The 22,497-nt window shown below is 37.4% G+C and overlaps 1 protein-coding gene across 1 annotated transcript; it reads left to right on the top strand.

Moving 5' to 3' along the window:
- Positions 1 to 4,443: 4,443 nt before the first annotated feature.
- Positions 4,444 to 17,816, top strand: paqr5b (progestin and adipoQ receptor family member Vb). The gene is made up of 7 exons (XM_060859722.1): positions 4,444 to 4,576; positions 6,819 to 6,946; positions 11,957 to 12,162; positions 12,376 to 12,502; positions 13,716 to 13,812; positions 14,952 to 15,096; positions 16,632 to 17,816. The coding sequence occupies exons 1-7, from the start codon at positions 4,523 to 4,525 to the stop codon at positions 16,892 to 16,894; spliced, it is 1,020 nt and encodes a 339-aa protein (XP_060715705.1). The 5' UTR covers positions 4,444 to 4,522; the 3' UTR covers positions 16,895 to 17,816.
- Positions 17,817 to 22,497: the final 4,681 nt, after the last annotated feature.

Raw genomic sequence — 22,497 nt, 5'->3', positions numbered from 1 at the left:
GGATCTAGCCATTAAAGTATGCAAAGAAAATATGCAACTAAAATCTACCATCAGTTTATTAAAAAAATCTTTGGAATTAATAACCTGTCGATTGGGATTCAGGACACGAAGCTTTACTTCTATCAGACGTAATTCTTCCAACACTGTTGTTCACCTCGTGTTATTTAACGCAGACCTGCATAAGTTTGACCTACAATCGGACAGTTTTACTTCACGCTATACACGCTAAATGTTAAGCAGGCAAAATAAATATGAATACTTTCTTAAATTGTAGAAATAACTGTGTATACTTAGACATTTTGGTGATAAATCAGTATGCGTTCTCATTACGAACAGACGGAACTTTCTAGATTGATTTGAACTTCAGGAAGGATATAATAATTGCTATAATCTGAGGTGAGCAGGAAAGAATCTCAGCATACACAAAACATTGAACATCAAGGTGGAGGAGCTACAACAGCAGAATCCCACATCCAGTTCTGCTCCTATCAGCCAAGAGGAATCTGAGGCAATTCTTATAATATCTTATAATATCTTATAACATTATCAAGTGTTTATTATATAGGTATAGAAGATGATCTGGAGGGTTCATGGGCATACAGTGTTTTGGTGAACTGGGATATTTGGTGATGTCGCCTGCAGTTACAAAAGCCATGTCCTAATCTTTTGCTTTATGTCAGAGGTTGTCGTCCTGGTGTCCCTGCTTGTACACACAATGTACAGTGTCCTCAACCAGTATGTGACAATAAGCATGACTAATATTCTCTCTCTCTCTCTCTCTCTCCCTCCCCCCTCTCTCTCCTCCCTCTCTCTCTCTCTCTCTCTCTCTCTCTCTCTCACACACACACACACACACACACACACTCCTTTTTCTGTTACTTTCTCTCTTACACATTTGCTCTTGCACTCTCTCTCTCCCTCCGTCCCGCTCGCCCTCCCTACCCCCTCTCTCCCTCCCTCCCCCCTCTCTCCTCTCTCTCTCTCTCTCTCTCTCTCTCTCTCTCTCTCTCTCTCAAACACACACACACACACACTCCCTTTTCTGTTACTTTCTCTCTTACACATTTGCTCTTGCACACTCTCCCCCCCCCCCCTCACACACACACACACACACACACTCCCTTCTCTTTTACTTTCTCTCTTACACATTGGCTCTTGCTCTCTCTCTCTCTCTCTCTCTCTCTCTCTCTCTCTCTCTCTCTCTCTCTCTCTCCCCCCCCACCCCACACACACACACACACACCTGGATTCAACAAATGGTCCATGATGGAACATAGCAGAAGTATACACAGGTCAAGATTGGTGGCTGTGCTTTAGGTTGAGTTAGAGAACACTGCCATCGTGTGGTTGCTTTGCTCCTTACAGGAGGAATCTGCACCTGTTCCTCCACCTGTTAACCTTCACCTGTTTGTATCTGCTGTACATTTTCACCATTTTATCACTGAAGCTACATTCAGGTGTTTGTTCATCTGAAAGAAGGTTTTATTTTATTGTATACTAACAAATTAGATTCACAGTTTGCGATTTTTCTTGTTAATTATTTTTGTTATTTACACGGGCTGTTTAGTCAGAAAAATACTTTGCTAATAAGACGTGTGAATGATTGACATTTATTCAGTAATAAGAAATCAGATCAGTGAAAGAGAGAAAATAGCACATTGTTATGAAATAAGCCGGTGATTAAACGAATAAAGCTTAGCCATAAAGACTTAAACAAGGATAAGCAAGGATTCCGTCTTATATCTCAGTATCTTTAGGGTAAAAAAGCTGGAGTGAAAAGTCAGGCATGATTAAACATCCTGATGATTTTAGTTCTATTTATCGCCTACATTTAATATTGTACTCATGAAGAAAAGCTCTCATGATTTAATCTTATGTAACAAAGTACTATGTGCCCTTGTGCTATAAATACTTTACGACACATTATACATTTTCCTCCCAGTGCACTGTATGTGTTGTGTTTTTAGATACAGAATAAGTCACAGCTCACCATCAAACAAGAACTTTTCATGAATAAATATTAATATGGATTATACGTTAACATGGTTTGCTTTCAAGGATCTAGAGTATGCACAAGATAACACATCTCTATAGCAACTTAATGCGTGTTGCAGTCCCTGTGTGTGTGTGTGTGTGTGTGTGTGTGTGAGAGAGAGAGATTAGAAGAGAAAAAGATTTGTTTAATTTCTAACTGTCAACCAGTTCCTTCATATTCACACCCTCTATTCATTTGTTAGTCTCTGTGGGTTGTGAAACTGATAAGGCCGAGCCCTTTAAACAGACCGGTCGATTGGAGAAACACACTGAGCGACAGGTGAAATATAGGAGCAAGGAAAAAGTCACCTGTTCTGATTTTCTGAGTGTGTGTGTGTGTGTGTGTGTGTGTGTGTGTGTGTGTGTGTGTGTGTGTGTGTGTGGATGTCTGTTCTGATTTTCTGAGTGTGTGTGTGTCATGATGTCTGTTCTGATTTTCTGAGTGTGTGTGTGTGTCATGATGTCTGTTCTGATTTTCTGTGTGTGTGTGTGTGTGTGTCATGATGTCTGTTCTGATTTTCTGTGTGTGTGTGTGTGTGTCATGATGTCTGTTCTGATTTTCTGTGTGTGTGTGTGTGTGTGTGTGTGTGTCATGATGTCTGTTCTGATTTTCTGAGTGTGTGTGTGTGTGTGTGTGTCATGATGTCTGTTCTGATTTTCTGAGTGTGTGTGTGTGTGTGTGTGTGTGTGTGTCATGATGTCTGTTCTGATTTTCTGAGTGTGTGTGTCATGATGTCTGTTCTGATTTTCTGAGTGTGTGTGTGTGTGTGTGTCATGATGTCTGTTCTGATTTTCTGTCTGTGTGTGTGTCATGATGTCTGTTCTGATTTTCTGACTGTGTGTGTGTGTGTGTGTGTGTCATGATGTCTGTTCTGATTTTCTGAGTGTGTGTGTCATGATGTCTGTTCTGATTTTCTGAGTGTGTGTGTCATGATGTCTGTTCTGATTTTCTGAGTGTGTGTGTCATGATGTCTGTTCTGATTTTCTGAGTGTGTGTGTCATGATGTCTGTTCTGATTTTCTGAGGGTGTGGGTCATGATGTCTGTTCTGATTTTCTGAGGGTGTGGGTCATGATGTCTGTTCTGATTTTCTGAGGGTGTGGGTCATGATGTCTGTTCTGATTTTCTGAGGGTGTGGGTCATGATGACTCACTAAAGTAGGGCTCTTTGGTTTCCTTATACATCCTAAAATCATACTGGGATGGTATTCTAAATAACCCTCGGTGTGAGTTAGCGAGTAAATCAATTTCAATTCAGCAATAAATGTACAGTTTGTGAACATAAAAATAAGTGGGTTTTCTATAAACCTGTACTATAGTTAGTTGTACGTATTTGCCAAAATATAAGAAGATTTAAGCACAGTGTCCCTGATGATGAGAAAGCAGATACTGTATTGAAAAGATACTGTACTAAAACGTACAAACATATCATTTCACACAATGAAGTGCTCACTACATTCTCATGCTAATGAAAGTGAGATTTAATTGTCCTCACAGTTCCTAATGCCCCAGGAGAGTAAAAGCACAGGCCTGACAAAAATAAAGAATATAAAGTAAAACAATCAGTGTTTGCTACTTACAATGCACTTTCTATAACTGTGAAAAAAGAGACATTCATATTATTGAATTTATGGCATTCGCTCATACAATGCACTTATTTATCCAAAGCATCTTATATTTATCTCCATTTTTTGTAATAATGATCAGTAGTTACGGTTAAGAGCCTTGCTCTGGGGCCCTGCAGTGGCAGGATTTAAACTCATGACCTTCTAACTGATAGTCTGACACTGCTGTTTTAGTTTCAATACTATATCAGAGCTCTGCAGTATGAGGCAGCATTTACATTACCAGCATTTGGCAGACACCCTTATATCCAGAGTGACTTACATTATCTCATTTTTTTACAGCTGCTCAATTGATGGTTAAGGGCCTTGCTCAGGGGCCCAACAGTGGCAACCTGGTGGACATGGGAATCGAACTCACAACCTTTCGATTGGTAGCCCAACACCTTAACCACTAGGCTGCCACATGCGCAGTATTTATCCTATATACATCCTCACAGCATGCAGCTTCTGGAAGAAACCAGTTAAGCTTCCATGGCAAAGTTATGTAAAACATTAAAGGTATGATGGTGGCTTGTGTAAGCATTAAAATTATCAATACAAATATCAGCGATCACAAAACATATAAGATCTGATTGGATCATTATTACAGGAATTGTATTATTTTCATATCACCCGTGTGTGTGTGTGCGGGTTTGTGCGTGTGTACGTGTGTGTGTGTGTGCATACTAATTAGACAGGTTTACCTGCCAAGTCTGATTACAGGATAGTTTACTGAATGAGTGTGTGTGGAAAGGTGTGTGCAGTCACATGGGCGGGTCTAGAAGGCAGGTCTGGCTATACTTGGGCTTCCAGACCTTGGTTTTCTGTGCACATTTCTCATCAGTAATCTGTGGTAGTCATAACAGCAGCCTGGAACCTGTAGAACATGTTCAGTCTCATCAAGCTGCCTCCCGTATTCAACGTCCACCAAGTGCCTAAAGTAAGTCCATTCAAGACAAGATACTAGATTACATTTTGGAACATAAGTCTTTGTACACTGTAATAAATAATCTGCTTGACCTTCAGTAGACAAATGGTATAGTGTATTTTTCCATGCAGAAAATAACCTTCGGTTTAGACGTGAGTAACTGTTTAAACATAGACCTGAGAATAATGAAGAATTCCGATTGAAATGTTTAACATTAACTCTATTAAAGTTCGGGTCAGTGTAGCGTGTGTAAGTGTGTGAGTAAGTGAGAATTACAGTATGGCTCATCCAAGTCATAACGTATTACAATCTAACCCACCACACAGGACGTTTAGGCTCACCAAAGGTATCCATGGGTCCTCAAAATCTTTTTTTTATTATATAAAGTTTGTAGGAAATGTCTTTTTATTTTCATTTAAATTTGCATAATTTTGGACTGTAAGCTATACATCTTCAGATTTATTTCCCCTTGAGGTCACAGCAAAAGGTTGTGATGTAACTTCGACTTCTATGGGGTTAAATATCTATAAAGAAAATGTAAACTTGGGCACAAATGTCTGAAAAAATATTATACTGAAATTATATTGTGAATGTTTCCTCTAAATGAATGTTTTTTATTAATGTAATGAACTAGAAGCATTTACACTGCCGGACAAACGTTCTGAAAGTGACTAAAAGAAGGGATTAGCTACGATTGAGAGAATTAAAAAGAGAAACGTTTCTTTATAACAATGAGTGAACGGATACGATAAATGTATTTTATTAGAACAATCGAGATCTAATGAAATCTAACCAGAAATGGGGAAAGTCTTCATCAGTATAATGAGGCATGTTAGGCACCACATCCTTACATTTCACTACAATGTCTGAGTCCAGACAAACTGGTTTACACTCCACGTGATCCTTCAGCTGAAGCACTCATTGAGGGATCGACTGAGATCCGAGTGTGATTATTAATTAATAAGCTCTACAAAGATTTAGGTTTCCTAAATGAATAGTTCTGTGTGTCCTTTTGTTTGGTCTGTGAAAATAATATTAATTTAACTCCAAAATAAATGACTAACACTGTAGTTGTGTGTTTGTTGTGGAACTTGCAGCAGAAAAAAGATTCATTTTTTTTTGTTTGTTTGTTTGTTTTATGTCATTTTATTTAAGTGTTTCTTGTGTGCATGTGTGTTACATGTGTTACATGTTGTGTAACGCACATGCACACCTACATATTCATGCAATTATCTAAGCAGCCAATCACATCGCAGAATCACAAAAATGCTTAAAATCGTGCAGATACAACGGCAGCAGGGTCGAGTAATGTTCACATCAGCCATCAGACCATGGCATGATTGTTGGTTCCAGACAGACTGGTTTGAGTATTTCTATATCAGCTGATCTCCTTGGATTTTCATACACAATAGTGTCTAACATTTACTCGTTAGAATGGTACAATTGACCCGATAGAAAGGCAACAGTAACTCAGATAATCACTCAGTGTAATTGTGGTGAGCAGTAAAGTATCTCAGAATGTGCAACACATTGAATGTGGAGTCAGATGAGCTACAACAGGCTGAGGTGGGCACAGGCTTACCAAAACTGAACAGTTAAAGACTGCAATTTCTGCTGAGTGCAATGATGATAGACCCCAGGTCCACCAAGCTGCCACTGCTGGGCTCTTGAGCAAGGCCCTTAACCCTCAGTTGCTCAGTTGTAAGTCACTCTGGATAAGGGTGTCTGCTAAATGACATAAATGTAAATGTAAATGTAAATAGAGTCAGAACTCAACATGAATTTCATGGACCAGTGAAAGTCTACCTGAAAAATATGTGGGAATGTATAATGCAATAATGTCAACAGGAACCAGATTCTCAAAGGAATCTTTCTAAGGAATTCATTACATGGAGAATTGAGGCGGTTTGAAAGCAAATAAAAGTCTTAGCCAGAATTAATATAGTCTTTCTAATTGAAAATATATAGTGTACATTAATAAAAATGTTTAACTTTGTGGTTAAGTGATACAGGCTCAAAACTATGAAGAATTTCAATTAAATTTATTGCACATTTTTGCAAATATTGCAGATTATCTTCAAATTCAGAAAGGGAAATGTAAATTTTAGTACAGCTCAAACACGCTACATGTGTCTTAGGTATGTATATATAGCCAAAAATAATATTTGAAAGAAAAAAAAGGTTTTAAAAAGTACACCTTTTACGTTAATGTTTGATTAGTGTGTTTTAAAGGAAGTGTGTGTGGGCTTTGCAGGCCTTCCAGGAGGAGAGTATTATTTCTGGGTATCGTCACCCTCGCAGCTCTGCTACTGACTGCATCCTCAGCCTGTTTCAGCTCACCAACGAGACTCTCAATGTCTGGACGCATTTCTTACCCACATGGTAAAAATCTAAACATATACACACACACTTTGTTTGCTTGTGCTTTCATTTTAATAATTCAACACTTTGTAATCAGTATAAGAACTGTGCCGCATACACAAACACACACACACACACACACACACACACACACACACACACACACACCTTTAATCCCACAGCCAGAATCAGTGTGAGTGACAGCTGTCATGTTTGTTAGCCAGAGAGTGAGTTTGAATAGACAGCGAATAAACAGTGAGAGAGGAGGAGTACCTCATTTGTCCTGAGAGTTTCCTGAGACTCTCAGCCATCCTGGAGACATGGCACACTTCTCCTATGTGCTAATGGGCTCACAGCATTACATTCCTCCAGGTCTTCCAGCAGCAGTAAACATGTCAGAGAGCCAGAGGATTCTGTCGCATCTCATCCTTCAGGGTCTGGGAATAATAAAACTCTACAATGGCCCAGCCAGCTTCACTTTCCTTTTCTGTGCCCATGTTTGTGGTGGGGTAATAGGGTATTATTGATTCCTTGGCCATTAGCAAATATGTACACAATTAAATGATGTTAATGTAACCAAGCTTGTACGCAGAATTACAGTGTGTATGTAGGATGATTGATTGATTGATTTTTGGTAATAATTGGGGGACTTTTTATTCTATTTCCCAATTCTATTTCTGTTTTGTCCGGGGTGTGTGTGCAATTGTGCCCTGATATGAATTAGCACGTCGTCCAAGTTGTCACCTGCTTATACCCCTGAGTCCCCTGGGATAGACTCCAGGTAGCATGTGAATGGAAAATAGCCATCCAACATGGTAGCAGGAATGTGGTAGCCTAGTGGTTAAGGTGTTGGAATACGGAGCAGAAGGTTGTGAGTTTGAATTCAAATGAACACAAATTATTCTGTCTTTATTTGAATAGAAAATGTAGATTGCAACCAGCGCCATGTCTTCCACAGTATGACATGCCATGAAATAAGTCATTTCTAATTTAAGCTAATGCTGCATTCCAGTAAAAGACAAAAAAAAAGCCCCCTCAAATTGAAATCCATACTTTAGGGTCGTTTTCTGACCTACGAGTTTATCTCCCATTAACAGACTGTCTATGGAGTGATGCAAATCATCATGGCTGTGCTCAGCATCAGAAATATACAGTGTACTTTTTACCTTTAAACAAGTTATGTTGTGCTTTAGATCAGTCAAAATACAGATATAATGTCTTGTTAATTCTAAAATCACTGACTATAATAGAATGTAGTCAACATATTTAATTAAAAATTAAAAATGTATTATGTATATACAGTACATCGTATGTACTAGCTCAATTAGAACATTTGAAACATTACTTTAAAACATTAATTCAGTTTAACCTAATTAAACAGATATATAAATATTCAGTCTCAAACATGTCATTCTGGTAAGTTGACATCACCTGGATCACTTTTATGCGCCATTTTTCTCTTATCAATGAATGACAGTTAAACAAAGACCTATGTTGCAGAAATAAAAAAATTAGCATTATAGTTTTATTTAGGTACAATTCACATAATCTGTACAACAGTCTGAATTTATATGCAAATAGCAGCAACAAAAAGAATTTAGGCCTAGGTCTAATTTATACTAATGTTAGCTTACTTTGCTAGCAAACTAAGCTACTTGTTTAGACAAGTAGACAGCTTTTCTATTATTATGTCTTAAGTTAGAATAACATTTACCACTTCATACATTAGTGAAAAATCTAGAGCTAGTGTACGAGTTTGACCAGCTTGGTCTGGCCAGCGCCCAAAACAAAACAGACCAAGCTGGTGAAACTGGTCCACCATCTTTGGCAGCTGAAAAGATCAGGAACACAGAAAGAGTTTTCAAATGATTCAATATTATTATGCAAACGTACAGAAAAGTTCTAAATCTAGTCATTAAATCAGATTATAAGCCTAGCTGGTAGATTTCAGAGCACAGCAGCAATGATGCTAAGTGAAATGAACAATATTTTCAGATTTATTTGATTTTATACTATTATACTACTTGTTACTGTAGTATACTACAGTATGTTGTTCTCTCTGTGTAAAAGACGTATTTCCTCATATCTGAAGTTATGAGAATGATTTAAAAAAGGTTTCACTACCGCACCCCTACCACTCCCCTACCACACCCTATCCCAACCTCCATCAAATTTTACGTCATATAAGGATTATTACGGTGGCTAATGAGATTTTAATCTATTTCTGTGGTTGACGTGACAAACAATTTAATTGAAACAAAGAATAAATAAACAGAAATATCAGTTCATTTAAATGCCAAGTCGAATTTATTATATTTGTTTCTGTGTACATAATACTGAAGTGTGAAGAATACTCTTTCTTAATTTAATACTTAATCAATGTGTGAATAAATATGTATTTAACTGGTAATAACACGGTAAGCTAAACATTAGTAAGAATAACTATAGATAATAAAGAGGAAACTGTAACTGTAATGCTAATTGTAAACATTGCTCTACAAAATGCTGTATGGGTTTTGAGTGACTTGATTATTTTAAAGCTCTAAAGTCAATCGCTTGTTGACCTCCATCACTTTATTATTGTGATACAACAATCCTTAGATTCATTCTTAATGATGACAAGTCTGACACAATTCTTTCACAATGAATCTTCACAATTCATAATGATGGCAAGCTCTCACAATGTGTGTGTGTCTGTGTGTCTTGTGTTTATAGCAAAGAACTAACTACTGAACTGGAGGAACGTTCACACACAAAGCCCTGTATGTTATATAATATTTATAAATATGTATATAAAACTTAAGAAGTCTAAGTGACCTTTGCTAGGTTTTTATCCAATATAAAGGATATTCAACTGCTAGCTAACTTCCAGTAAGATAGACTGTGGCTTTTGAATAACAGAATGTTAGCTGGTTTAAACTGCATAATGTTAGCTAGCTGTCTAGCAACCTAAGCTACCTGTCAAAACAAAACTGAACCACACTGTAACAAAATGCACCACATTTATTTTTGACTGATATAATATTTAGATTACTAAATATTTAGATTACTTACTAAACCTGGCTAGCTAGAAATTTAAATAGCACTAATGATGACATATTTTTAGCTAGCAAAACAGTGCAGCAGTGTGTTTTAAGTGTCTAGCTACTGTGTGTGTTTATAAAAAGAAAAATATTTTAGCATAAGTTCAGGTTTCTTTTCACCTGCAAATATACAACCCAATGATTAAACTTCAGACACAAGGAAGGTTGTACATGTGGAATCTTCCAATCCACTAGGAGCTGTTTTTAAACCAATTACTCATTGACATATTATTGCCAGGACTGCTTGTGTAACGCATGCTTGCTCCAGGACTACTATGTTTACTATGCTAACATTTTCACAATGCTAGTCTCTCAGATCTGTTGTTCACAGACTTTACTTACAGCAACAGGCAAACACAATCCGGGTATTAACAATCACACAAGGTTGATTAGTTAGGTCTGATTTCAGTATGTGTTTGTGTTGTGCTTGTAATAACATGTCCAGACATGTAAGACCGTTTTATTCGATGCACTCCCTCAATTGTTAAGTTTTTCTCTGGCTTTGTCCATAGCAGATCATTAACACTGTATTCGTAATCATTGCCATGGTTCCCATATCAACTCAAATGTCTTTCTTTCGTACTTCTGTGATCTCTAATCGCCTCAGACATTACTTTCTCCATTTATCGTGTTCCCAGTGTCATTCTGAATATGTGAGTAGAGTTATAGAGTGTTACATATTGCTTCATTCTTTTGCTTATTGCAATGAAAACTTTTGAAAACTCACCTTTAAGCCTTAAATTTTCCTTAGAATGAAAGATGTTTAAACCCCAGGATTCACTCCATCATAAACAATCCCTTATACCTTGATCTGTATCTACTGTATCTGTAGTTATGTGAGATTACCACAAGCAAAAACTCTGTCTCTGTAGTGAGGCAAGAACAGAAAGATTGTCTACTCCTAGCTAGCTCAGGTTTTATTAAAAGTTTATTGTTTGTAGACACCTTTCTACAAAAACCTATTGTTCTCCCTCTCCTTGTGAGAATTCCAGCAACACTACAGCTTCCCTTGAACAAAGACTATAAGTTTGCCCCTGCTCTCTGGTCAGTAGGGACATCATTACTCTGTCCCCTGTCGGTTAAAATGACAGTAGCTAATCATGTGCATCTCTATGCTCATGTGTGAGGAAGAACATAGACAGCACTTTTCTTCAAGTGTTCACCTGTACTGGTGGGTATGACAGGTTAAAAATAATAAAAGAGGAATCCATCCATCCATCCATCCATCCATCCATACATCCATCCATCCATCCATCTATCCGTCCTCTACACCACTTACCTTCTGGGTCATGGGGAACCTATCCCAGGAGACTCGGTGCACAAGGCAGGGTACACACTTGACAGGATGCCAGTCTATCACAGGGCACAAATGCACAGACATTATGAACAATTTAGAGATGCATGCCTTTGAACTAGGGAAGGGATCTGGAGAACCCGGAGCATGCAATCTACAGTATACACACATGGCAGAGGTGGTAGAGGAAGTATAGTTTCCTCAATTCTGTAGTTTATGATATTTGTAAATTAAGCTCTAAATCTATAGAATTCGTGTTTTTCCAGAAGAAGGAGTTTGTGGTTATTAGACTTTTTTTTGTGGATTTTTTTCTCCAATGTGTTAAAAGGGTTCGATTTGTAATTTAAACAGTTGGCCCATGGAAAACTGCACATTTAAATGCAATTTCAATATATTATTTCATTTATATTCAAGCAAATCGTCTAAAAATTAGCCGGTCCACAACCAAAGGTATCGTGTTTTAAGGTGTTTAACAATTCAAAGTGTAAATATCAGGAAATATAAGCTGAAATTCTGATCTATCATCTTATATTCATATTGATTTCAAAATATGTTTAGCATTCAACAAAAATAAAAGAATTGGCCTTGCTGTTTCAGTACTTTCAGAGTGGACTGTAACTTCACACATTTATTTATTTTTTTTATCTCTCTCAGGTATTTTCTGTACAAGCTGTTGACTGTAGTCTTTATACATGATGTGTGGACTGATGCATACACGTGGCCACTGCTGGTGTACCTGTTGTCCTGCTGCGTGTACCCACTGGCATCCAGCTGTGCTCACACGTTTAGCACCATGTCCACACGTGCCCGGCACATCTGCTACTTCTTTGACTATGGAGCGCTCAGTCTATACAGCTTGGGTATGACAGGGGCAAACAGACACACATACACATCTGAGTGTGTGAATGATACACTGTTACTTACTGTTGTTTGTGGTTATTGAATAAACCAATCAATGTCATGATAGAAGACACTCATGATTTGGATTTCTTCTAGAAAAGGAATGTCAGCTGTGTTAAATATGATATGTAAGTTGTATTTCTTTAACATTGAGCCGTTCTGGCTGTGTTTAGGTTCAGCTATTGCCTACTCTGCATACGTTGTGCCAGATGCGTGGGTGAACAGTGTGTTTCACGCGTATTATGTTCCTGTGGCTGTAACGAACACTGTGATATCCACTACCATGGCTTGTTACTCCAGGTAATCACAAGGGAATCCTATATAATTGTCTCGAGTGAAACTGTTTGCCTGCCTAAACAAGAGCAGATACAAAAGTCACTTTATATTATGCCAATTTGTTGCACCCAATTTTCTATCAGTGGTGAATTTTACCCCAATAAATAAACAGCTTTCAGTGACCTGAATAGTGTGGGTGTGTTAAGCGTGTGTTCACAATTAGAGATTTGAGCTACAAAAGGAAAGAGTGAGTTAATGTAGTGCAATAACTAGCCAGACGTTCCCACTGAAAGCAAAAAAACAGCAATTAATATACAATTCATGCAAGTAAAACCTGTAGTCCTTGTATATTATATACTTGCATAATAAATAGTGTGAAAAATGAGATTCCGTATGTGTCATATAGGTTAGACAGCACTATCCGCTTGTAGCTAAATTCTTCTCTCACTCCTCTTTCTTCTGCTAAGGCTTGGCTTCTCTCCTGCTCTAACCCTGAAAATGTGAACAGGTAAATGCTTTATTTAGTTATCTTCACTACTCTCAGCACAAATCCATGCAAAGTCCATTCCTGTAAAGGAAAAATCCATTCTTGATAATTAAACGTTGTCTTTAAGTCTTTTTAGCTTAAACGTCCTCTATGTTGACGATTAATGGTTTAATAAAAGTTATTTACAATGTTGTTTGGCTGCATGCTGATAACATATCAGCCTCCTAAAGCTTTCAGCTGTCATAGTTAATACCTCACCACGGCTGTAACTTTGAGTCGTTTTATGAGTCTGTTGTTTTATTTATACAGGAATCATACTAATGCAAATACAAATACAAATACAACAAACTAGCTGTAGAATCGCTAAGAACATCACAACTTTATTGCTTACTTCATTTTGAGGTGGACTTTTCCTTTAATTAACAGTTCTTTTCACTCATCTTTCCTACTTTTTATGCTACTTGGCTTAATTCTTGCATGTAGTCCACTTGCTTATTAACAATACAGATAAAAGTTTCTGCATTTTAAATAAAATTACACGTTTATTGCTGACTGAATGATGGATCAAACTTGAAGAAAATGAAAATGGAAATTTTGGAAGATTTAAAGAGTAGTAAAATGCTAACAAAACTGTATTAATGAATCATTAATTCGAAGTTTCGCAACACACCCATTATAAATTAACATTATAAATCTCAGATCTCCACACTATGACTACACAATATTATATTCTGATGTCCTTTTGTGCAGATTTGCTGAAAGCAACAGACCCAGGTTTGGTAAAGTGCTGCGCATTCTAGCCTTCTCTTACCCCTACCTGTTCGACAACATTCCTCTTTTCTACAGGGTGAGTTTCGAACCGTATGCACACCCACACACAAATAAAACAATAACCATCTGAAATATTCTTCTTTTTTTTTTTATTATTCAAGTATTTACTCATCTAATATGCATCCAGAAAAAAAAAAAATCTGGCAAGAGATGATACAGAATGCTAAGTGCTGCATTAGACTTCTATGAAATGTTTATGAAGTGCTGGTGTGGGTTCAAGTGAAAGATCTGCAGAAGACGATCTTCACCGTATACAGGACGACCTGGAAGTTCATCCTGTCTTTAAACGTTGTTTATTCTTTTGTCAGTGTAATGATGTCTGAACCATCGTTAACAAGTTTAGATGTAAGTAAGACATCAGAAAGAAATCAGGCGTACAGTGGGAGTGTAAACCTTGGCCTATGAGGTGTGGCAAAATATGTTCTCCTTGGTATTATTTATTCAGCCTAGTTAAAACATAACACAAAAAATACCTACAGCAGAGGTTTTAGTGGGGAAAAGAATAAAAAAAAAAAGCTGCTTCCTCTGTGGTTTCTGAATGAGGAAATAAAAATTAAATACTAATACTAATAATGTCAATGTTGTGAATGCAAATCCTGATGTCACACATGGTCTGGTTAAGGAACAAGTCTGGTTAAGGATTTATACAAAGTTGTCTGTTAAAGTTTTCATACAAATGCATACATATTGTACTGTATGACAAATATATAGCATGAAGCTTTACACCAGCTTACCAAGAAGACCTCTGTGACTGTTTTTCCAAATACATTGAACACTGTTTTCATGAGCTGCTGCTAACATCAGGTATAAAATAGTATTATTGCTATTACAGTCAATAAGCAGGAAATAGTGGAAGCATAATAGGGTATGTGTTAATGTGTAAGTATCCCATTAAGGAGAAAATTGGGAGGAAAAAAGGACAAAAATACAACTACAGTATGTACAACAAAAGCCAAATAAACAAAATAATCATCTAAAAGAATTATTAACTAAATTATAGAGAGGATTAATAATCCTAAATTTCTGTCTCCTTTATTTTGATCCAAGTGTTTAAACGTTTGTTTAAATGAGGTTCATTAAGCCATATCTGAACTTTAGTTAGGAAGTTAAACAGCATTTGATAGCAATACCTACCTGTACCTGTATTTTATCTAGATCTTCCTGTGTGTGGGAGAAGGCTGCACTGCAAATGAAGTAAACCGTCTTCACGTTTATCACATACTCCTGGCTTTCCTCACAGGCTTTCTGTTTGCCACACATCTTCCCGAGAGGCTGGCACCTGGACATTTTGACCTAATAGGTAAGACGCAAGTCGTCTCTCCCAGCCGTGCCCTGCGTGTTTGCACAACAGTTCAGTAGCAGGGTGTGTACTATGTCTATGTTTTTACCACAAAATTGTGTGCACTCGAAATATAGACCCCCGTCAAATAATTAACGTGAATCTTAAAGATTTATATCATGAACTATTAACACTAATGTTATTTTAGTTTTACATTTCACAAATGTTCCTTCGTTATCAAAAACGAGCAATGTTAGCAAAAAAAAGATGACGAAGGCTGCTGTTATCGGATATTAATCAATGGCTGGATTATGTGTTGCAACTGGAGACTATTTGATTTATTTATATTAATATATTTCTGTTAAAATTCTGCCTTCTTAAAATTAGCCCTTGATAAAGTGACTTCCTTTGGTAATTTTTCAGGCATATGCAAGGCATATTTTCAACTTTTTTACAAAGAAATAAAGGTGTCATGGGGGCACGGTGGCTTAGTGGTTAGCACGTTCGCCTCACATCTCCAGGGTTGGGGGTTCGATTCCCGCCTCCACCTTGTGTGTGTGGAGTTTGCATGCTCTCCTCGTGCCTCGGGGGTTTCCTCCGGGTACTCCGGTTTCCTCCCCCGGTCCAAAGACATGCATGGTAGGTTGATTGGCATCTCTGGAAAATTGTCCGTAGCGTGTGATTGCGTGAGTGAATGAGAGTGTGTGTGTGCCCTGCGATGTGTTGGCACTCCTTCCAGGGTGTATCCTGCCTTGATGCCTCGTGACGCCTGAAATAGGCACAGGCTCCCCGTAACCCGGGGTAGTTCGGATAAGCGGTAGAAATTTTAGTGAGAGTAAAGGGGTCATGCACTATGTCCACATCTATAAATGTGTCATGCTTCCATTCCAACTTATAGATAAAGTTACTGACCACTTTACGAACAGACTAACTCCTTTATCCATAAAATATTTAATTTTTGCACATTCATCACATCCAGTGTGCTACAGCGAGAAAATAACTGCCAACATTTAAGTTTATCTGTTGCATAATTTTGATTTCGTAATCCTGATTTTTGACCCTTCTGTGCCACGTTGATTTTGGGCTGTTCTGCTGTCTCTGATAAAACAGAAGTCAAACCAAATGTGAATAAAATTCGCATGCCAGAAAAGGCAGTTCACTGAAAGTGTAACAGATGCATGATGTAAAAAACATGCATTTATTTATCTAGCTAAACCTGAATGTGTGAAACCTGAATGTGCCATATGAGTCAGCAGAAAACTACACATGGCTGTTTTCCTGCAATGACCTTAACCTTGACTGAATGCCTTTTAAAAGGTGACTAGATTAAGCATATTTTTAGTTTCAGCTCATTAGGTACAAATGAACCCAATAAACCCTTTCATATGAGCGGCAAGTTGCAATGCCTCATTACACAAGATGCATTATTGGTCATAAGTCTAGAAAAGCTGCATACACATGATATAACTATATATTAGTCTTTCTGTTATTCTGTGCTTTAACATCAGTGTCATGAGTCAAAAGCACTAACTACCTGTTCTTATTGGCCCCTACAGGCCACAGCCACCAGCTGTTCCATGTGTGTGGGATCAGTGGCACACACTTCCAGATGCAGGCCATAGAGATGGACATGGCTCTGAGACGGTCATGGCTGCATCACCACGCTCCTGCTATGACCTTCAGAGGGACTCTGGGAGCCATCATGCTGTCCAGTGTCATTAGCCTGGGCATCATCTGTTTCTTCAGTTATCCTCTCTTTTACAACACAGCTCAGGGAAAAGCAAACAGAAAAGGTTCTAGAGCATCCAAGAAGAACTGAAAGCACCAACCACAGTTCAGTGAATTCTCACTGGAAGTCTGGCACCGATCTACTGGAGGGTTACAATAATGCATAAAAATGCACAAGGGGTGAGGGAAAAGTGTTTCTGAGAAGTGAAGGAATAATCTAGCATTATTCAACCTAATCTTAATCTACTGTGCATGTTTCTGATCTGAGAAAAGAATGGAAACCTGATTACTCAAAACTTACTTATAATGGAATTCTAGAGCAAGTTACTGAGTCCTGGTTTATAATAAAACCCATATTTTTGTAGAGCGCTTACAGGAATTCGACAAAGATCTCTCTAAATCTGTATCTCAGCCATTACATGTGGGATTTAATCTTATTTTAAGAATTTGTCATCAATACCTACATTCGAGTGGCGAACATGGACGTACCTCTGTGTCCTCGTGATCAGATATGTTGGCCAGTGAACCTTTTGGAACCTTTGATTAACAACAGAAAAAACTTCCTAGTATATTCAGCTTAAAGTCTTAACTGTTGAGTCTCCTAGATTTACATTTACATTACAATGCCCCATATTTTAGACATGCAACATTCAACTGCCCGTAGACTTTTATTATAAGTGAGTTGTATATAATTTATTATTTATTTTTAATATTTTGTTATTATTTGCTGTGCAAGTGTGTCAAAGATCCGTTGTTTTGGAATTGCACATAGATTACAAATGTAGAAGAAGCTGAAGATTAGGTTAAATATGTTGGATTTTTCTTTAAATCACGTAGTATTAGAGATAATTTATTAGAATTATGCAAAGTATAAGTCAAATGTGTGTGTGTGTGTGTGTGTGTGTGTGTGTGTGTGTGTGTGTGTGTGTGTGTGTGTGTGTGTGTGCGTGTGTGTGTGTGTACTCATTTTGACAGGTGTTTGATTGTATGATGCTGCTGATCCTCTAAGGACTTGGTGCCTCACACACTATTTAAGATTGTATAAAATTCAGGAATATTTACTATTAAATGAGGGTTTAAGAATTAAATCTGTCATGCAATGCTCAGCAAGCACATACTGTATGAGTCTGTTAGTCATGTGTCTATATATGATGTGGTGCAAATGTAATGAAAGCTAATGGGCTTTTGTCTATTTTTAATTATGCGTTTGTGTTAAAAAGTATTTAACTTTATAATAAAATTTATCAAAAAGTCACAGTGTTTTATTATGACAGAAAAATGATTTTATCACTTGTTCAGTTTTGTAGTAGATCTGGAGCCTCATCTGGGTATGAGGTGGAAACACTCTGAATGGGATGTTAGTCTATCACAGGGCAACACACACACACACACACACACACACACACACACACACACACACACACACACACACACACACACACACACACACACACACACACACACACACACACACTTACTGCCGGCTATGTAAAGTTGCCAATCCACAGTAGAGGGTCACACCAGGATCAACAAATCATCACAATGACTAGGTTTTCTCTGCTGACATCTAGGGGCTAATTGCAGTAAATACTCTTTTTTAAACCATATCCCTATACAGTATATATACTGTATATACAGTACAGATCGCGTGGTCCACATTTTAGATGTGGCACAGGGATTTTTAACGCCAGATGCCCTTGCTGATGACCAGCACTGAGAGTTAACTGAGCCAGTCTACACATGCTTTTGTTATCACTCTGAATTTAAAAGTCCATAACATATATCAATATTAAAGTTGACATGTGACTGAACTACATTAATTGTTGCTCATTTGTGAGCGACTGCTAGTTAGTTAGTTAGTTAGTTAGTTAGTTAGACTGCTTAAACGAGTAATAGCTCCAGATTTCTACTCTGGTTTGATTTCTGGGAGCTTAACCTGTGAAGACTCAATCTGTTATTAAAAAGCATAAAATAACATGAATACCAGAGAACAGACTGTGGCAGAAAAGCAAACCAGTTTGACCTAAAAAGGAAAGAAAACATAGAAAACATAGGAATTTTAGATGATTTCCAAATCTCCAGTGGCTATGACCGTATAAACCCTATAAAAGCTTTTTCCCAGTTAAATAAAACAGGGGGAAATGAAAGAAGAGAATGAAAAAGGCCATCTGTCTTTAATTTTGAGAATCTGTCTTTAATTTTGCAAGACAGGTCCTCTGTTATCCCCAAGTTTTACCATGTGATCTTCAGTTAGGTGGTTATAGAATAAGAATAGATATAATGTTTGTTTTTTACATAAAAATCCCATTCAAATTATTAGGGGAGAAAAACGAGAAATGAACATGAGTGTAACAGGAAAATGAATCATATTTTCAAAATCTATACACAAGTACACTATTTGGGATCAGACCAGAGATGTTAGAGTTTTTTGGTGTCATAGGTTAAAAACTGAAAAGGAAATACATGCAAAAATCAGGTGTAATAATAATAATAATAATAATAATAATAATAATAAGAAGAAGAAGAAGAAGAAGAAGAAGAAGAAGAAGAAGAAGAATGTAAATTTCATTAAATTGTCTGTTATGGTTATTGTGGTTTAGCCATTGTTTCATAAAGACATAATCAGGGGAACACACACATACACACACACACACACACACACACACACACACACACACACACGAATCAATATTGTGCGGGTCGATGACCCAAATGCTGACATCTGACAGTATAAATTTACTATAAAGTCATTGCGTATCATGGTAACAGAAGACAATATGAAGTGTCAATTCTGCCTCATTAACCTTATTAATTAGATAGCAGCAAGCAAACTGCTACACAGCTTCACTCTATTCAATAAACTGAAATGTTCTTGTAATAATTGTTGCATATTTTAAACACTAATCTTGCACAAGATTATGATCTATTCAGTGCTTACTATAGCTTTTCATGATGATGCACAAATATACATTGCTCTCTCAACCACACAATCACAAGCCAATAGACTCTCAAGATTCTTTACAAAACAGAGGTTATTGTGTTTTAAATAGCTTTAGTCTAATTTTTTCTCATCTAGAGGCACAGCATCTCTTTATGATGATTGGTAAAGGAGAGGAACCTGAATAGGGAATAAACATAACTGACATGTCAAACTTAAACATCCACACAAGTAAAAATAACTGATTTCTAAATAAAGTACAGAGGTCTGTTTGATTGTTTTCATTTAGTTCTGTAATATATGTTGTTTATGAGTCTAGATAGCTTTCAGGATCAGGAAATGGGGGAAAAAATCGACTCCTGAGGCGATAAATGGGGCGACTCGTTGGCTGTGAGCTGTGACACATGACCATGACAGTCAAGTACACCCTCCTGGCGCTTGAGCGATGTGGTCTATGGCAGCTAGCACAAGTCCAGTACAGTGCTTTGGGTTGTATATTTCTTGTTGACTATATCCAGAAGACGATTCACACATGCAGCAGTCACTGTACTAGAAGGTTGCCAGTAGGTGGTCCTACTACTGGTTGCCATAGTAATCAGCAGTGGTTGGCACAACTAGCATCACATGGCTGCAAAAAATACATTTGAAATGGTAAAAATGTTGAAGCCTAAAATATTTTGTCTTGTTTATCCTATAAACATACAACAGAGATTTTCTCTTCCCAGTAGAACCTCGTTAGGAAGCAGAGAACCCTGACCTACCCGAACAAGGAATCGTTGTGTTGGAATATACAGCAGTAAACTTTCTTGTGATGGTTTGACCTATAAGAAGACTTTTTACACACATTGTACACATAGATGCTCAGGTGTAGAGTCTTAAAATAAAAAAAAATAAAAAAAACTTAAAATGTCTGCATTTAAATCTGCATTTTATTTATCTTTAGGAGACTCATAGACACTGCGTTCTGTATATAGACAGCTGAGACTATAGATGAGAGATTTAAATCATGGGATGAATTTTGCAGAGTAAGTTGCAGAGATACTAGAATGTCAGCTATTTAAAATCCATCCCATATTAAGCAGCAGTTTGAAATACAAATGTTATCCACAGAGTGGAAAAAAAAAAAAACAGGATGATTGCCAAGCATCTGACCCAATGCAAATCTGCCTGCTCTCGCTGCCTTTCTTTTTCTGTCAGTCTGTTAGGGCATCGTTTGCTGTGCACACACTCCGACTGATGCTGTTTGCTCACTTTTCTGTCTCGTGTTGACAGACGATGAAGAATGTCAAAGCAGGCAGAGATGCTCAAACACAGGCGCACACATGTGAGCATGTCTGTGTGTTTTAATGCCCTGCTGAGAAAGTCTTATTGGCTTAGATTAACTGCTCTTTCCTCTACACTCTGACATATTTAAAAGGCTTGATGATAAAGAGGCTGTGGATCCCTTTATGAGACTGTTTGTACCTGTCACTTTACTTAAACACAGAGAACGAGGAAAAGATTCATACTGTGCGCTGTCAGATGAAATAAATCTTGTGTGGATCAAGGGAAGAATTATGTTCTTATCTCTGTATTATGCTGCTTAGATCGAAGGAATAATCTCTTCCTAGAAAGACAAATACAGAAAGTGATTCTGTGCCAAGCGATGTGCTGATATTATATTCACAAACAGAGCACTCTGCTTTGGAAACAGGTTACAGTGACATGAATGAAGAAAGGTTCAGGGATTTATTTTGAACCAGTCAGTTAAATCCCTCTCTCTCTCTCTCTCTCTCTCTCTCTCTCTCTCTCTCTCTCTCTCTGTCTCTCTCTCTCTCTCTCTCTGTCTCTCTCTCTCTCTTTCTTTCTTTCTTTCTTTCTTTCTTTCTTTCTTTCTCTCTCTCTGTCTCTATCTCTTTCTCTCTCTTTCTTTCTTTCTTTCTTTCTCTCTCTCTCTCTCTGTCTCTTTCTTTTTCTCTCTCTCTTTCTTTCTCTCTCTCTGTCTCTTTTTCTTTCTTTCTCTCTCTCTCTGTCTCTTTCTTTTTCTCTCTCTCTCTCTCTCTCTCTCTCTCTCTCTCTCTCTCTCTCTCTCTTTCTTTCTTTCTCTCTCTCTGTCTCTCTCTCTTTCTTTCTTTCTTTCTTTCTTTCTTTCTCTCTCTCTGTCTCTCTTTCTTTCTTTCTTTCTTTCTTTCTTTCTTTCTTTCTTTCTTTCTTTCTTTCTTTCTTTCTTTCTTTCTTTCTTTCTTTCTCTCTCTCTCTGTCTCTTTCTTTTTCTCTCTCTCTTTCTTTCTCTCTCTCTGTCTCTTTTTCTTTCTTTCTCTCTCTCTCTGTCTCTTTCTTTTTCTCTCTCTCTTTATTTCTCTCTCTCTGTCTCTTTTTCTTTCTTTCTCTCTCTCTCTCTCTCTCTCTCTCTCTCTCTCTCTCTCTCTCTCTCTCTCTCTCTCTCTCTCTCTCAATGTCCAATAATCATTGCTGTAAAATGAGTCACTCTAATAGGACACAAACTATAGGCCACTTCATTTTTCCACTCCATTCTAAACTCTAGAAAACAGTCTCGAGAATGTCCACTAAAAAAATACCAATTTTTAAAAAAATACAAAATACACAGAAAAAATTCCAATTTTTCTGAAATACTCAACCCAACACATCTATAACCATGAACCACACTGTAATCAAAGTGACTGAGCTCAAACGTTTAGCTATTTAGACATTTGGTATATATAACAATAATAATCTCTTGACCTGAATGGTTTTCTGCATTGTGCTGCTGCTACATG

Source organism: Tachysurus vachellii, chromosome 23 (genome assembly GCF_030014155.1).
Source record: "Tachysurus vachellii isolate PV-2020 chromosome 23, HZAU_Pvac_v1, whole genome shotgun sequence".
NCBI classification, from domain to species: Eukaryota; Metazoa; Chordata; class Actinopteri; order Siluriformes; family Bagridae; genus Tachysurus; species Tachysurus vachellii.
The sequence above is the reverse complement of the archived record's forward strand: the minus strand, read 5'-3'. Positions and strand labels throughout refer to the sequence as shown.

Coding starts and splice junctions, on each gene's coding strand:
- paqr5b (XM_060859722.1), top strand. CDS start 4,523: ATGTTCAGTCTCATCAAGCTGCCTCCCGTATTCAACGTCCACCAAGTG. Junction 4,577..6,818: donor ACGTCCACCAAGTGCCTAAA/GTAAGTCCATTC, acceptor TGGGCTTTGCAG/GCCTTCCAGGAGGAGAGTAT. Junction 15,097..16,631: donor TGGACATTTTGACCTAATAG/GTAAGACGCAAG, acceptor TGGCCCCTACAG/GCCACAGCCACCAGCTGTTC.